Below are 18,674 nucleotides of genomic sequence, written 5' to 3'. Positions count from 1 at the left end.
CAGAAGATTATAATAAGAATATGTGAAGCATTTTTTCAAGTAAGAAAACCATGTATTTATTGCTATCTTGGTGTGAGATAATACCTAATTGATCAAAACACCTTATCGATCATTTATTTTCACTTTATTTTTTTTGGTTGGTTGTGGGTCTTGAATTCTGGGCCTGGGCATTGTCCCTCAGCTTTTCAGCTCAAGGCTGATGCTCTACCAGTTGAGTCACAGAGCCACTTCAGTTTTCTGGTGGTTTATTGGAGATAAGACTCTCACAGATTTGCTGCCTGGACTGAATTTGAACTGAGTTCCTCTTGAGTAGCTAGGATTACAGGCATGAGCCACTGGTGTCCAGCTATTTTCACTTTTCATCTAAGCATGCCATCAGTTCATGCTGAGAATCCAGGAATCTTTTAGTATCATGACACTATAAGGATTCTAAGTTTGAATGTCTATGGAAAGCTCTTATCTTCCTCAGGGAATTACTAAATGGTTGTAAAATAACTTTAATAAATCAGGAATTGGTTAAACAAAATAATGAACCTAAGTCAACGTGAAACACCATCTAATGGAACTGGAATAGATTGTGGTAGGGTGAATTCCTCTGTTTCCCTGAGAGCAGCTAGGTCCCCAGGAAGCAGAGGAAAAGAGCTGAAGGCTGAGAACCACTGCTGATGGGCAGGGATGTTGTTCCATTGTCAGAAGCATGTTCTTTCATGCCATAAATCAATGCTTTATGTGAGCTCGTGTGGCTCCCGCATTACCAGAACTTTGACTTGCAGGAAATCCATTTACAGTATTAATGAAGATTGATGGAAAACCAACAGTGCTGTTTATGTGAATAATCCTATTGCATCTGCTGAGATCTCTAAGGCATAGAGGTCTTGAATTTAAAACAACATGTTTGCTGATAAAAATGTTTAAAGTCTTCATTGTTTCAATTATAATTTACTGATAAGATAAACCCCTGGGATAAATGTTTAAGAATCATGATACAACTTGGCATCATTTAAAAAGATCCCAATGTCTTAGGATGGAGAATTGTAGAGGATAACAAAATTCTCTGGGCATCAAGTGCATCATAAATCTGCACAATAACCAAATGCCCTGTAAAAGCATCTGCCAGGAAAATGGAATCTGTTAAGTTTCTATGGCAATATCTGTGTGTGTTGGGGAGAAGTTAGGAGGTGCTGAATTCCTTGAGCATAAGGGATCTTTTTGAAGACTTTATGAAGTGTATTCTCAAGCGTGATAGCTTAAAAAGTTTGCTTTTGACTTGCATAAATGGTGTTTGAGCTCAGTATTTCAAAGGGCATTAAGTGATTGAAGTTTGTGGTAAAAGGGGTTAACATATGTGAGAGAGACAGCCAGAGAGTATGTCCGTCTACGAGAGGGAGAGGGAAAAACCTCAGAACCTTGTGTTTGCTAGGCAAGTGCTCTACTACTTGGGCCATAACTCCAGACTTTCTCTTGCTTTTGCTTAATTTTTCAAACAGAATTTTGTGCTTTTTGCCTAGGCTTGCTTCCTACCTTTGCCTCCCACATAGCTGGGGTTATAAGAGTATACCACTACTGGCTAGTTGGCTGAGAGTTGGATCTTGCTAACTCTTTCTGTCCAGAAATGGCCCTGGAACTGTGATCTCCTTAGCTGGGATAACAGTCATGAATCACACACTGACCTTGATGTTTGGCTTTCTTTGTTGACTCCTGTAGTGAGCTGAACCTGACCCTTGTGGGACTGTGATTGAGAATTGGGGTGAGTGCAGATTACTTGCCTTAGGTTTGCTCTAGGCCTTTTTTGGACACAAATGAGCAAATATTTATGAGCTTTGAAATGTCCCCTAAGTAGCTGAGAATTCAATGAAAGAGAGACAAGTAGGGCTGACTGCAGTTTCTGTGAGCATTGGCCTGCACTGTAGCTGAGAATAAAAGATGGTAGTAAGATTAGAAAAGACAAAGGGGCCTTGTCAAATTAGTTAATCCCTGTACTCATTCATAAAACACCAACAGTAGTACTTTCTCGTAAGGTACTCAAGCATAAACTAAGAGTTCTGCCATTAGCTTGTTTCATTCTTGTTCTTATAGGTGACTGAGGTTAAGGCAGAATCTAAATCCTTGGAGAGCTAAGCAATAGAACCAATACAGTTATTTGAGACCACTCATTATAGAGGAGTTCTGACAGAACTCTTGCTCCTGTTTGCCTTGGCCAAAAGTTGGGGATAGCGGATAGAATTTAACCTGAAGAGTTTTTTTCTTTGTTTTGTTTTTTAAGAAACTACGTCTGATTTTGATTTCTCACTGAAATGATCCACAATTTCACTACTCAGCTTTTTCCTGTCTCCCTTGGATGCAACACTGCCTGGCTGTGTCACCTTGTTGGAGTTACAAAACTTCTGTGAGCACTTATTTTCTGTGACTTTCCAGAGTGCTTTCATAGCCTCAAATTTATAAATTACCTAAAAAGTTTGGCAAGAAGAAAGTAAGAAGAGTTCCTGTTCTTTTTTTTTGTTTAAATGAAGTTAAAAATAATGTAAGAGATACAGCAGGAAGGTCGCAGTATGAAGTTGGGACTAGTTATGAGCAATGACAGCTTATTATAGAAGGAGAAATTAGCATAGGCTGAGAAAACACTCTCATCTCTGTCAGTTTAAGAATTCTACTTCCTCTTCTTGGAACTCTTTCACTTCTCAGTGGTCATTGGGAAAAAAAATACCTGAGTATAGTCAATCATGTTGGCAAAGCTCCAAGTCCTTTAGCCATTATTCCTTTCCTCCAAAGTACAATGATAGTGAAGCCTAGCCCTCATTTTACTCATAAGATCAGTTTTGGAGGTTTCAGCTACTCAAACTTACTATGTATACCTTCAGGTAGAAAATTCCAGAAATGAATTCTAATTACTACTTCTTGTTTTCCTAAGTCCATAAGTATTTTTTATCTCACAGAATAACGTGTGTGTGTGTGTGTGTGTGTGTGTGTGTGTGTGTGTGTGTGTGTGTGTGATAGTACTATGGCTTGAACAGGGCCTTGTGCTGTTACATGGCTTGTTACTCATGGTTAGCACTCTACCACTTGAGCCACACCTCCAGCCCTGCTTTTTGCTGTCTATTTTGGAGACAGACTCTTGGACTTTTCTTGCTGGGCAAGTTGGAGACTCTTGATCTTCTGGATGTCAGCTTCCTGAGTAGTCAGGTGTGACAGTACCTTTCTGAACTAAATTAATTTTCATTGGCTTTTTTAGGTTCTATATTAATGAGATCAGTGAAATCCTTGTCTTTCTGTGCCTGACTTATTTCACTTAACATATTAACCCCCAGTTCCATCCATGTAACGGATGGTAAAATTGTTTCACTTTTAAAAATAAATGTAAGCTTAGTGCCAGTGGCTCATGCGTGTAATTGTACCTACTCAGGAGTCTGAGATCTAAGGATTTGGGTTTTAACCCAGCCCAGGCAGGAAATTCCTAGAAACTCTTATCTCCAATTAACTGCCAAAAAGCCAAAATTGGAGCTGTGGCTCAATAGGTAGAGTGCAGCTTTGAGCAAAAAAACCTTGGGCTCTCTGCTTTAAGCCTCATTATTAATAATATTGTTGTTAGGGCTGGGAAGGTGGCTCAGTGGTAGAGCACTTGCCTTGCATGCTCGAGGCCCTGGGTTCGATTCCTCAGCACCACATAAGAAAAAAGAAAAAAGCAGGAAGTGGCACTGTGGCTCAAGTGGTAGAGTGCTAGCCTTGAGCTGAAGAGTTGAGGGACAGCGCCCAGGCCCAGAGTTTAGGCCCCATGACCCAACCTCCCCCTCAAAAAAAGAAAAAGAAATAATATTGTTGTTACTATTATTACATTATTTATAAATAATTAAACAATTTTTAGAAATAAGTAATAGTCAAAATAGTTTCACAATACAATAAATGTTTAAATTGAAGAATACCAGAGAATCTAATTGTATAATGTTCAAAAATGGACTCTTTCATCATAAAACAGATACACTTAAAACTAATTCTCATCGTTCTATTATCTGAACAGGAACTGTACTTCAGATAGTCTTATAGAAGTCCCAATCATATCTAATGAGGCGACACCAGGTTTGTGATGGAAAGCAGATTAAATTGTCACAGAGCAGAATATTAGTATTTTTTAATTTAGTAAAACATAGAACTTGAAAGATGCTAGATTGAGTTAAGTAGCTCCATTAGAAGAATAAAGTAAGGCTCAGGTCATAATTATTTAAAGTCACATAGTTACTTTTTTTTTTTTTAAGCAGAGGAAATGACAGAAGATTGATAAATAGCATCAGTCAGTTACAAGCACTGTGAAAGATTGCTTCATTTTCTCAAGTCTTGGCCCTTGAATTCTCTACCATACTCCCTGTCTCTTCTCTGCTTGACTACTTCTTGCCACAGGGAATTCACACCTTTGAGAAAGACTGTTCTGTCTTTGGGCAGATTTGCACATTCAAAGGTCATGGTTTTGTAGAGATGAAAGCTTTGACTTTATCATTTCTAACTATTCATCTGAGTCCTGGCTTTTAGGTTTCCTTTTATTATGAGAGTCCAGCTAAATATTAAGGATAGCAGAAAGCTTCTTTTAATGTCACAAAGATTTATTTTGTGTTTGAAGAATGTTTGCATTTTTACCAAAATGTATTGTGTGCTGTCATCAGTATCTTAAATGGGGTTAAGGAAAGACTCACTGATTACCCATAGTTCTCCTTTCTTAGCAGTGTAATGACCTCTTTCCTACTATAGGCTCTCCTATTGTTTCAGTTGCACTCTTACTGTGTTTAAAATTTCACCACATATCATACTATGACTGTTTTTCCATGACAGCAAAACGTGTTGCATATTATTTTCATGCCCCCAATTCCCCTCCCCCACTCAATAGTCAGTAAAACGAGCTCACAGTGTTTGGGATTTGAGTCTATTATTTTTTCCCAACAACAGTTAGATTTATTTTAGTGCATCTATTGCCTACCTTGTAAAATAAAACTCTAGAGTCTATTCTTGCAAGAGATATTCCTGGGTAAATGACATGAATATTTAAGAAGACCAATACACATATTTCCAATTCCTTTCCAGTTGAAAGTACCACCAATGGTTTACAGGAGAAGTATTGTCACGACATTATTATGGACTTCAGGTTTCTTGTTTTGTTTTATTTTGAAATATGATCTCATTTCAAGGCAGTATCTTTTACCTATTGACACACACATACAGTGATACTGTATGCCTTTTCTTTTTCTTTTTGTATTTTTATTTTTTGGTGTCTGAGACTGCCTCAATCTGTAGGTTAAGCTGCCCTCAAACTTGTAATCCACCTACTTCAGCTTCCTAACTGCTGGAACTATACTAGGGCACCATTTTCAGGCTTGTGTCTAATATTCTTCTATTGTATTTCCTTATTCTCTTTATTTGCTTTATTATTTGAGTCTTACTGGTTTTTCCTGAATATTTAGGAGAATTCTATTTCCTATTTACTTTGAATAGTTCCTGGTTATTGTGTTAATTTTGTGTTAATTTTGTGTAGTATGCTTTATTGCAGTAGTAAGAAGTTTTAATGTTAAGTATGTATATCATGAGTTTTTCTCATAATCATTGCTCTATTATTTTGCTTAGAAACACTTCCTTATCAGAATGATTAAACAATATTATTTGTTTTCTTATCAGTTTATTTTCCTATTATTTAACTGTAAAAGTCATTTAGAATCTACTTTCATGTTACTACAAATGATCCCTTCTAAAACTTCTGACCAGTTACCTCAACATTATTTATTATCTTTCCCTTGTCTGTTCTGATTGGTCTGCTTCTGTTGTAATATGCAGCTTTGTAATAGGGCTTTGATTCTCCTCTCAGGAAGGAAGGAATGCATCTTATAGGGATGCACACAATCACTACTATTGTGGTTACCATCCACAACAAATTAAAAAAACAGTAACAAATCCTACACCACTCAGTATCCTTTCTTACCTCTTCAAGCATTTCCTAATGAGTCTGTGTTATTTACTCAAATAAAAAAGATTATATGTTTATTGTCTATGTGCATTTGAGTGTTTTTTCTATAACTAAAATGTATATCTCTTCTTGTTTTGGACAAAAGACTTACCATTGCAACTGTGATTATTTATACACATACATACACAAACACACATATGCACATGCCAAATACACACACATATAAATGCACAAGCACTTTAGAAACTATAGGTCACTATGTACTTCTTAGCCGTGGTGATTCATATTTTTGCTTTAGAAAATATCATTCTTAAGAGAGGTTATTTATCTTTCTTGATGTGATCTGGTAAAGTATATATTTGGAAAATATATTGTCCCCCATTCCTTCTTATATTATTTCCTTTATGACAATTCTGCTTTCATTATAAATAACAAGTCGTGACATGTTTAATCTGATGAAATGTTTCTGATACATGAACAGTAAAATATGTGTAGGTAAATCTCGTTTAAAATTACACAGATCCATACTCCTAGAAAATTTTAATTTTTACAAAGCTATGAAAAACCCTACAGGATAGAAAGAAGAGGCTTAGGCTATGGTAAGATTAATTAAAATAAATTTATAGCCAGAACACTAATATAAGCATGAATAAGCTCATAAGCTACAAGCAGAGATGTAATTCTCCACAAATAAGGTAGTATCATCATGTTTGTGGTTTTTGCATTCTGAGCTCTTTCACTTTGATAACACTCTCTTGATTTTTTGGCACAAGGGAAATGAGCTTCCATTTTTGCACAATACCTTATTGCATAGCCTTGTGAATAATCTTTGAAATCAGAAATTGAAATATGTTGTTTCTCCAAAGCTCTTCTGCAACTTCTCATTATTTTTTTTTTTAAAGAAAAGTGCAGCTAGATGCAAATGGCTCATGCTTATAATCCTAGCTACCCAGGAGGCTGAAAGCTGAGGATCAAGGTTTAAAGCCAGCCTGTGTAGGAAATTCCATGAGTTTCTTGCCTCCAGTTAACCAGAAAAAGTTCTAAGTAGAGCTGTGGCCCACATGGTAGAGCACCAACATTGAGTGAAATCGTTTAAGTGACAGTGCTCACACCATGAATTCAAGCCCCAGTTCTGGCACAAAATGAAAGAAGGAAGGAAGGAAGGAAGGAAGGAAGGAAGGAAGGAAGGAAGGAAGGAAGGAAGGAAGGAAGGAAGGAAGGAAGGAAGGAAGGAAGGAAGGGAAGGAAAGAGGGAGGGAGGGAGGGAGGGAGGGAAGAGTGCTTACTCTGAATCCTCTAGCTACTGCCTAGTTCTTCAGACTTCTTGTGGTTTTTTGAGTTTAAAAATATTTAATGTCTGTAAACATTAGGGTAAATGCCCAAAAGTGGGATTGCTGGGTCATAGGGGAGCTCTATGTGAAGTCTTTTGAGGAACCTCCATACTGCTTTCCAAAGTGGTTGAACAAGTTTACATTCCCACCAACAATGAAGTAAGGTTCCTTTCTGTCCACATCCCCTCCAGCATCTGTTGTTGTTAGAGTTCTTGATTTTTGCCGTTCTAACTGGAGTGAGGTGATATCTCAATGTTGTTTTGATTTGCATTTCTTTTATGGCTAGGGATGTTGAACATTTCTTCATGTGACTATTGGCCATCCTTCTTTCTTCTTCAGAGAAGCTTCTCTTTAAGTCTTTCGCCCACTTACTTATTGGGCAGCTGTTTCTTTGAGGATTTGTTGTTGGGTGGTTTAATTTTTTGAGTTCCAAGTATATTTTAGATATGAGACCCTTGTCCGTTGTATGGCTAGTAAAGATCTTCTCCCAGTCCGTGGGCTTTCTATTGATCTTGCTAGCTATGTCATTTGCCCTGCAGAAGCTCTGCAACCTTATACAATCCCATTTGTCCAACCTTTCTTTGATTTGTTGTGTTTCTGGGTCTCTATTCAGAAAATTTCGGCCTGAGCCAAGAAGACCCAGGGTTTCTCCTATTCCATCCTGTAATGTTAATGTTTACAAACAAGACCACACTAAAGCTACCAGCACAACTATGTTTATTGCAGCATTATTTACCATAGCTAAGATATGGAACCAACCCAGATGCCCCTCAGTAGATGAATGGATCAAGAAAATGTAGTATATATACACAATGGAATTCTATGCCTCCATCAGAAAGAATGACATTGCCCCATTTGTTAGGAAATGGAAAAACTTGGAAAAAATTATATTAAGTGAAGTAAGCCAGGCCCAAAGAAACGTAGGTCCCAAGGTTTCCCTTATTTGTAATATCTAGTATATGTATGAGTCAAGCGGAAAAGGTCAGATAATGTGATGTCAGGAAAATGAACCCTTAGATGTGTATTTTAATGTTTTTTTTCTTTCATGCATATGTTTCTAACACATTTATAAGATTATCTCTTTGTTGCTTTGTATGTCCCTCCTCCACAGTATAACCCCTGCTTTCACTATATTTGATGTCAGTATAACTTGTGGAGGAGATGGGGAAAAACCAGTTGTTTAAGGATACAGGTGGACCTGTTGCAACAATGAGAAGTACAAGTTGTCATGTCCAAAACGAGCTTTACAACGTTGGTGGGGGGGGTGGGGGGGGGAAGGAGAAGGATTGGGATTAGGGGGGGGGGGGGAGGCTGGGAAGGGATGTGAAGGATAAACAAAGGAGGAGGCTGCAATGCTTGGTAAGAAATGTACGCATTATCCTGCCCATGTAACTGTAACTCCTCTGTACAGTATGTTCACAAATAAAATTAAATTGAATTTAAAAAAAAAATATTTAATGTCATTCATTGTGATACAGTTGTGCTTAGTGCACAAATTCTGACATGTTCAATAGGCATTTCATTCATTCAACAAACATTTATTGCACTTCATGGCATTGTGATACAGAGGATGAAAATCTCTTGACTCAACAAAAACCTATCATGTCATTTCTTTTTTTTAAATGTTTTTTATTGGAAAAATAGTGTACAGAGGGGTTACAGTTACATGAGCAAAGTAATGAGTACATTTCCTATCAAGCATTGTTACCTCTTCCTTTGTTTTTTCCCTCCCCAACTGCTACCCCCAAGTTGTAAAGTTCATTTTCTACATGAAGTCTTGTATATCTCATGTTACAATAGGTCAACCTGTATCCTTGTTTAAGCATTTTGTTATTTCCCTTCCCTTTCCCGAATTAGAAAAATGTAAATATAATATGCAGGCACAAGGCACCAACATCAAATACAGTGAAAACAGGGGTTGTATTGTGGGAAAGAACCTATAAGAGAAACAAAAAAGTCACATAGTATTTTTTTGTCTTATTTCTTTGCCTATACATTCTTTTTGCTGTTGTTGTTGTTGGTCATGGGGCCTGAGCTTTGGGCCTGGGCACTGTCCCTCAGCAGTTCAGCTGAAGGCTAGCACTCTACCACTTAAGCCTCAGCCCCACTTCCGGCTTTTTCTGTTTATGTGGTGCTGAGTAATTGAACCCAGGGCCTCATGCATGCAAGGCAAGCACTCTACTACTGAGCCACCTTCCCAGCCCTGTCTATACATTCTATATGGTGTTCTGATTCCAAATACGGTTTTAGAGTGAAAAATTAAGACTGTATTCATTGAACCAATTTTATTCTTCATTTAAATAACTTTAATCACATGAATTTTTCTAGTTCAATTCATAGGATTTTCTTTCCAATTTTCAAAGTCAAACGCAAACATAGTCTTTGTGGTGTGTGTGTGTGTGTGTGTGTGTGTGTGTGTGTGTGTGTGTGTATGTGTGTGTGTGTGTGTGTACCAGTGTGTGTGCCAGACCTGGAACTTGAACTCAGGGCCTGATGCTGTCCCTGAGTGTTTTTGCTAGAGCTAGTGCTCTACCACTTGAGCCACAGCTCCAGTTAAGGAGTTTTTATTAGTTAATTGGAGATAAGAGTCTCAAGGACTTTTCTACCTGGGTTGTCTTTGAACCACAATTGTCAGACCTCAGTCTCCTGAGAAACTAGGATTATAAATATGAACCTTTGGGAGTCACCTAGTTTATAACTTTCTTTTAAGAGGACTGATGCTGATCTGACCCTATATCATTTTTGCCTTTTAGATTCTATAGCTATACATATATATACACATATTCTTCTAATAAAGCAAAGATGTTCATTAAAACTGAAAGTGGGAAAGGAGACTGTCTCTTGACCGTGTTTTTCAATGTTGCCTAAGGGAGAATCAGAATAAGATATTTATAGAGATTTCTAGCCTGTTCTCAGTTGGTTTCAGGTGGATCGCTCAAGATGAGGACATAATTTGGAAATATTTGTGACATAATAATTGAGCATTGATACATTTAGCAAGTTAAGAGGAGCTGTTTGACTCAGGAAAACTCATGTTATCTCAGATAAACAGATATGCAGAAATTTATTAATATCAACAACAGAGTAACATATATTGGCTTGCAATTTCAGATTTCCTGGGAAAGTATCTCTGGAATGTTAATGTTGACATAACTATTCCTAATGAGGCAGAGGTACCTATCCTCTTTAATAACTTTATGTCTATAAAATGGTCATCTGTCTATATGCTATGACTAGTTGGATTCTTATGATCTGAAGGCTTACATTGTTGGTTAGTGTGTGTGTGTGTTGGGGTGGGAGTATTTTGGTCTTGTTGCTTGAACTCAGAGCCTTGATTCTGTCATTGAGCTTTTTGCTCCAGGCTAGCACTCTACCACTTGAGCCACAGTTCTTCTTCTGGACTTTTTTTGTTGTTAGTGAAAAATAAACATCTTACAGACTTTCCTGCAAAGGCTGACTTTGAATCACAATCCTCATCTTTCAGCCTCCTGAGTAGCTAAGATTGTGGGGGTAGCCACCAGCACATGGCACATCATTTTTTTAATTATGAAAATTATTGATCATTACCCACTAAAAACAATTCCCGTCCTTCATTATTTTATTTTTATTTTCTGTCCTTCCTATTTCATAGATGCCCTTGTGATTCTACTCTCTATTTCTCTTAACTTTTATTTTTTAGAAGTGGAGATAGTATTATATCCAGATCATCATTCTTTTCTCATTCTACATAATAATCTTCAATTATATCATAATGGTTTCTTATTTTTTCTGTTTTTTGTAATGTTCTAGAGACTAGTACACAAATTTTAGTCTCTTGGTACATAAACTCTACCTCTTCTATTTCAGGGTATTAAAATTGCTTTCCTAGGATATCTTGTGTTTTTTCCCTCTGCTCCTCTTCCCCCAGAAGGACCAACCAGTGACTAAAATCTTATGCCTTTCTGATAATTAGAGGCAATGTTGATGAGAAGCATGTTCCAGAATTGTGAGATATGCATCCATTAATTTACATATCAATTACCATTATTCATGTAGTAGACAATCACTGGGCAGTAAAAATTTGCAGAGAAGAAAAATAGGGAAAATATGAAAGTATCTTGCATGGGCTGTTTCCTAGCTTAATAGCTATTGACTGGAAGTGTTAAACCAATTTTAGGCAAGTGTTTAAAATAATTGGACTTTCTGATTTTATTTATTTGTCTAAAATGCTGTGGAATAACTCTAAAAGCATAGTCATTAATTCACTAACTCATTAAAATTTAAGGGCTATGCCAGACTGCATGTCATAGTTATATATGTGCAAGCCAGTAAGGAAGGTGTTAAAACTAATCAATCCTTAGAGTTTTATGAAGACATTGCAAAGGGCCTTCCCTGTATTTAAAGGAAAGGAAGATAATCTTCAGGCTACAATGCTTCAGATAAGGTTTAAAACTTGGCAGAAATTGCTTGGGGCTCAAACAGAGGAAAAAGATTAAAGGTAGAAATAACTATATAGGAAAAGGCTTGGAGACATGGTAGTCAAATAGCTTGGTTTTCTTGTCAGTGTAATATAGGGTTTGCCAGAGGCTGCCTTGAGAACCACACTATGGAGGGCCAGTACTACATAAATAAGTTAGAGTTTTCCTGTGAATGAAATCAATCCTGGAGGGGCCACCACTGAGAAAGTGATTTAAAAATTTTCATTTTAGAAAGATTCAATGTAAGGCTGGGAAGGTGGCTCAGTGGTAAAGCGTTTACCTTGCATGTCTGAGGCCCTGGGTATGATTCCTCAGCACCACATAAGCAAAAAGAAAAAAGCCGGAAGTGGCGCTGTGGCTCAAGTGGTAGAGTGCTAGCCTTGAGCTGAAGAGCTGAGGGACAGTGCCCAGGCCCAGAGTTCAGGCCCCAGGACTGGACCCCCCCCCCCAAAAAAAAGGAAAAGAAAGATTCAATGTATGGTAGTTTGGAGGATCAATAGAAAGAACTCACTATTTTTGTGAATAGTGGAATTCTTTAAGAAGGATATAGCTCACATCAAAGATGATGTGATCATGTAAGTCCACGTTGCAATTGGCTACTGATTACTAATGTGGATAGCATAGATCTGGAACTTGAGAGAGAATGTGGTCTGGCAGAATGGATTTTGCAACATATTTTTATAGCCTAAGTGTACATGTTGCAGCACATATGAATATTAAAAAGTGGTAAAAGATAAGAATCAGGGATTGACAGAGCAAAGTTCCACAAGCAGAACCATGGTAACATAATATTTCTAGGTTACTAATTGAGAAAGCAAACCTAGGGAAGTGGTTGAGGTGAGGTAGGAGATGCAGTATAAGATGAGAGTCCTAGAATCTGTCACAGAACAAGAGAAGATAAAGGTAAAGTTTTAGGAAAGAGAACAGATGAAAAAGCAGAGAGTAGAATTAGTCTCTGGAATGAAGAGAGAACATCTTTTCTCTGAAATTGGAAGGGGAGCATGAAATACATTGATGATAAATTCTAACTCTCAAAGTGAAAATCCAAACTGCTAATTCTTCCTTTTTTTTTAATTTTTTATTGCAAAATGCTGTACAGAGGGGTTACAGTTACATCAGCAAGGTAATGAGTACATTTCCTACCAACCATTGTTGCCTCCTCTTTTAGCCTTTTCTGCTTGTCCTATACATGTACTAGTTATTGCAAATAAGGGAAACCAGGGGAGGCAAGCACTATTTTTGTTTTGGTGGTGGTGGGTCTGAACTCTGGGCCTGGGCACTGTCCCTCAGCTCTTCAGCTCAAGGCTCATGCTCTACCACTTGAGCCACAGCGCCACTTCCGGCTTTTTCTGTGTACGTGGTGCTGAGGAATTGAACCCAGGGCCTCATGCACGGGAGGCAAGCACTCCACCGCTGAGCCACCTTCCCAGCCCACAAACCATGGGAACTATGTTTCTTTGGTCCTGGCTTACTTCACTTAATATAATTTTTTCCAAGTCTTCCCATTTCCTAACAAATGAGGCGATGTCATTCTTTCTGATGGAGGCATAGAATTCCATTGTATATATATATACCACATTTTCATGATCCATTCATCTACTGAGGAGCATCTGGGTTGGTTCCATATCTTAGCTATGGTAGATAATGCTTCAATAAACATAGTTGTGCTAATAGCCTTATTCTGGCCTTGTTTGTGATCGTTTGCGTAAATGCCCAAAAGTGGGATTTCTGGGTCATAGAGGAGCTCTATGTGAGTCTTTTGAGGAACCTCCATATTGCTTTCCAAAGTGGTTGAACAAGTTTACACTCCCACCAACAATGCAGTAGGTTTCCTCCTGGCTAATTCCCCTCCAGCATCTGTTGTTGTTAAGAGTTCTTGATTATAGTCACTCTAACTGTGGTAAGGTGGAATCTCAATGTTGTTTTGATTTGCATTTCTTTTAGTCTAGAGAGGTTGAGCATTTCTTCATGTGTCTATTGACCATTCTTATTTCCTCTTTAGAGACGTTTCTCTTTACCTCACTTATTTGTTGGGCAATTGTTTCTTTAAGGATTTGTTGCTGGGGGATTTAATTTTTTGAGTTCCAAGTATATTTTAGATATGAGACCCTTGTCCATTGTATGGCTAGTGAAGATCTCCCAATCTGTGGGTTTTCTGTTTATCTTGCTAGCTACGTCCTTTGCCATGCAGAAGATCTGCAGCTTCATGCAATCCCATTTATCTAACCATTCTTTGATTTGTTGTGTTTCTATATACTTTAAGAAATATGTTTTCAAAATCCTACAACATAGGAAAAAAAGCAACTAAGTAAATATCTTATTCTGTGCTAATACTTCTTTTTCAAATGCAGCAGTGATACTCATTAGACACCATGTTGAAAATGAATTATACAACTTGTGGGTAGGGACTAGAGGGAAAAACAGGGAGAGAGCAAGGGAAGAGGTTATATTGTGCAAAAAGGACCATAGGCTTTATCTGTCTTGTATCACTGTCACCACTCTGTATATCACCGATATAATAGCAATAGCAATGCAGGAAAAAGAAAAAAAATTAAAAATTCATATATTGCCAGGTGCTGGTGGCTCACATCTGTAATTCTATTCAGTTGCTGAGATCTGAGGATCATGGTTCTAAGCCAGCCCTAGCAGACAAATCTGACAGACTGTATCTCCAATTAATCAGTAAAAAGCTAATAATGGTAATAATGGAGGCATGTGTGGCTCAAATGGTAGAAAGTTAGCCTTGAGTGAAAAGCAAGAGTGTGAGGCCTTGACTTTAAGCCTCACTTTGGGCACAGGAAAAAAAATTAAAAACATGCATTGTATTGAGCACATAATTGTAAATTTAGATCCTGTTAGGTGCTATGTGGATTTCAGTTTAGAAGAACAGTCTCAACTTCTCTCTTTAACATTTGAGGATGTAGTATTTTAAGTAAAATATTTTTTGTGTGGTTTGGCTATTTCACATCATATTTCAGCACAAGTAAAACATAAAGTGTGCATAATAGTGGCCAACACGTAGAAGTCTTCAATCTCCATGGAAACATAAACATGAAGTCATATGATGAAACACATCATCGGACTAGGGACCACACAAAGAAGAGGGAACAAAAACAAGACTGGGGGACCCCAGTAAATGTGACCCAAAGGGAGAAATTACTCTACTGTCTCATTCCACAAGTTCACTCTATTATCTACCGTACGGGGAAGCTTCAGGAAACATGTCTTGCAATCTACATAGATTATCTATAATTTTTCTTTTCTTATATATCTGATGATGTTTATGTAAGTATGATTTTCCTAGTTAGTGACAAGTTAATTTTCTTTCCTTTTGGAAGCAATGGTAAAATAAAACTCTTTCTACATCTTTGCATTTAAAAAAATAAATCCCTAACACACTTAGGAGAAATTAAATTATAATTAATTTGAGGGTTTCCCACTCGACCCTCACCCTTCACTTCCCATCTGTTTTCTGAGCCTTTGAAACATAATTAGATGAAGATTTTCCAATTTTTTTATATTATTAAGAGGCATTGAATGAAAGGTTCTGTCACATTTTGTAATCTTATTGGTGACTATATATATATTTCAATCCAGAAAATTTATTCTGGAAGGGCAAAACCAGGAATAGGTTTTCATTTTAGCATTTCAGCTCAAGTTGCTTTCTGTATCAGCTCCTGTGTTCTTCCACTGATTTTTCCATCCAGCAGCAATTCTGTAGTTGCTGATAAGTGTGTCAGCTTTGGAGTCTGTCTGCCTTATCTGTACTTTCCACTTGCTTGTGCATTTAGACAGCGCAGTTTTCAATGTTGAACTTGGGTTGTGTCCTTCTGTTAGGATTCCCTGCTCCTCAAGTAATCACAGAGGACAATTCTAGCATAGAAAGTTATATAATCTCCTCATTTTTTTAAGGTTCTTACCTTCAGTTATCATTTCCCCTCTCTCTCTCTTTCTCTCTCTCTCGCTCGCTCTCTCTCGCTCTCTGTTGACACCCTCATGTGCATGTTTTAATATTCCATTGTAAATACCTAATTTTTACTTACTTAATACACATAAAATTTAAAAGTACTTTAATCTCTTCAGCTCTCTCAATGGTAAGTTCTTATAATTTTTCAAATCCAAGAGACCAAAAAAGCTTTAAAAAGACCTTTCTCATTGATTCCTGTCTTCTCACCCATTCCTTTGTACTTGTCCATTTCCTCACTTTATGGATGGAGAGCAGATTCTCTAATATCATATCTTATGCTCAGCTTAAATCTGAAATACAGTGTTGGCTTGTAATTTTCTTTCAGCATACCATTACTCTTTTAAAAATGAGTTGTCTTGTTTACATTCACAGATGTTAACTGGATTAAATGAGCTTGCTTATAATTTAGTTAAATTTCCCTTCTTTGTTCTCTTCCTGTGTTCTGGGATTCCTACTGTGCTGGGCATCAACCTGTTATTCTCACTGATGTCTTATACTTTGAAAACGAAAAGTAAAAGGTGGTTCCCCATCGAATTCTTGGTTTGGTAACATCAAGATCTGATACGGTACATGGGCTGTGTCTGCATCTGCAATTGTGTGTGGACGCACATGTATTTTCATTTCAGCTTGTAATTTGAGGACCTGCCAACTAAAACTTGTTTCAAGTAAAAAAAATATTAGTACTAAGAAAATTTGAATTCAGTTCTAAAAGAATAATTTGTGTATCTCCCCAAAAGTCATGGGTAAGGGCAAAGTGGGATTATAAAAATGGACTTTACAACTTTGGCGAGGGGGAGGGGGAGTTTGGGGAGTAGAGGGTGTGGGGGGGAGATGGGAAGGGATGGGAAGGGGAAACAAAGGAGGAGGCTACAATGCTTGATAAGAAATGTACTCATTATCTTGCCCATGTAATTGTAACCCCTCTGTATGGTATTTTTACAATTAAAAAAATTAAAAAAGAAACTTATGTAGCATGCTATAATCAACTGTAAATAGTGATTGTTATCACTGTGAACCCCATCGTCTTAGCAAGATCACACTGTGAGGATCTTGACATTGAAGCCAAATGTTCTTCTGATACCTACTTGGGGCTAAGAAAGAGTTATTGGGGAAAAGGGTTACCACTGACTAAGGCAAATATATTAATGCCACTACTGAGACATAAATGTGGCATTCAGATCACCGTAATTCATTATAGTATATAAGGATACATTAGAACATAAAATTACACTATTTAACACTATTTAATTATTTAACAATTATATATTATATATTATGTATGCTATATGTGTTATATATGATATAAAATGTCATTAAACATTATATAATTATATAGTCTAACAATATGATTTAAGTTTACACTGAAAGCAACATTCAAATCATATTAATTTGCTCACAAAATGAGGTCTATGAATATGAATTAATATGAAAATATATGCAATCAAATTGGGCCATTCATTTTAATTTTCACATAGCAAATATAAAAAAGCCAAATGCAGATTTAACTTACATATCAAACAAGAATAAAATATTTCAAGTAACGAGTGTGAAATGAGCAATTAATTACAATAAAGAAATTGCTTTAACATATGTTGCATTTTCCACAAATTTTTATCACTAACTAAGACCTGCTAATATGATATTAAATTAATGTGGTGACTTTATTAACTCATTTTAACTTCATTTTTATTTGAAATAATTTCTTCATATTCATATCTTTACTAAAACTTTTGAATAATAGTAAGTTTTGTAATAAGTACATCTTGCCTCATGGCTTATTTTCCACCATATAAAGATAAGAAATGTAAAAGATAATCTTTTCTTAATGCACTCCTTCTCTGTTTAATCCTTTTCCAACTCCTTCATTTAGAAAGTGAATTGCTTATATTTATCTTAATAGTTGATATAATCAAGGCATTACTATAATTGTTCACCCAAAATGAATTAATTTACCCACAATAAAACCACACTTTCATCAATGAGTTTCAGGCATAGCGTTTTAATGACTTTAATATTATTAATTAACACTAACTTTCAAAGCTTACTAACATTAAGAACAGACTAGATAACGTTGAGAAATATTTGGTCAATATAATTAGCCTCTATTGTTACAGCAGCAAATATATGACTCACACAACTGATGACCAATGATGAACTTCAACAACCAGATCCAATTTGGAAACCTCAGAGCCGAAACACAGCTTGTGATTTCCAAAGTATTTTGCTAAAACTCTCTCTCTGTACTTATGAAAATATGTGTAAATAATTTTCAAAAATCTCTAGTTGCAGTCACAATGAAATGTTTCTAGTAGGATGATTTTTAAAATTCCTTGTCAGGTACCTCTTTTTATTCCTTTTACATTAAGGCTTTGTGTTTCTTGTTAACTGAATAAACACTATTTTTATGGACAAAGATGTATAGTTCACCAGCTAATAATAATAGTGTGGTCATAGATGCCATTATGACTTGGAAAGGAAGTACAATCCCTAACAACAAATAGAAACTAACCTTTGTATTTTCTTTGTGTCTTTTCAGAGCTAAAACAAAATAGCATGGCATGAGACATGGCTCAGTTCTATTACAAAAGAAACGTGAATGCCCCTTATCGAGACCGCATTCCTCTAAGGATAGTCCGAGCAGAATCTGAACTTTCTCCCTCAGAAAAATCCTACCTGAACGCAGTGGAAAAGGGAGACTATGCAAGCGTGAAGAAGTCCCTAGAGGAAGCCGAGATTTATTTTAAAATCAATATTAACTGCATTGATCCTCTTGGAAGAACTGCTCTTCTCATAGCAATTGAAAATGAGAACTTGGAGCTCATTGAACTGCTCTTAAGCTTCAATGTCTACGTGGGAGATGCTTTGCTACATGCAATCAGAAAAGAGGTGGTGGGAGCCGTTGAGCTGTTACTGAACCACAAAAAGCCAAGTGGAGAAAAACAGGTACATGTGACTTGTTCATTAAATTTGACTGCTAGTAG

The 18,674-nt window shown here is 36.7% G+C and overlaps 1 protein-coding gene across 8 annotated transcripts in view; it reads left to right on the top strand.

Annotated features, from left to right (window-relative positions):
* Positions 1-18,240: 18,240 nt before the first annotated feature.
* The window catches only part of Trpc4 (transient receptor potential cation channel subfamily C member 4), a 158,056-nt gene continuing 157,622 nt past the window's right edge, over positions 18,241-18,674 (top strand). For 7 of the 8 annotated variants that reach the window (XM_042685611.1, XM_042685610.1, XM_042685608.1 and 4 more), the window contains exon 1: positions 18,241-18,636. In XM_042685611.1, the coding sequence (XP_042541545.1) occupies positions 18,259-18,636 (378 nt within the window). In that variant the 5' untranslated portion in view covers positions 18,241-18,258. The remainder of the gene's footprint in view (positions 18,637-18,674) is intronic. The other variant, XM_042685612.1, reaches the window with a different exon arrangement.

The sequence above is a fragment of the Dipodomys spectabilis genome, unplaced genomic scaffold (genome assembly GCF_019054845.1).
Source record: "Dipodomys spectabilis isolate Male_0828 unplaced genomic scaffold, ASM1905484v1 ptg000095l, whole genome shotgun sequence".
Taxonomy (NCBI): Eukaryota; Metazoa; Chordata; class Mammalia; order Rodentia; family Heteromyidae; genus Dipodomys; species Dipodomys spectabilis.
This window is presented reverse-complemented; position numbering and strand designations above follow the sequence as displayed.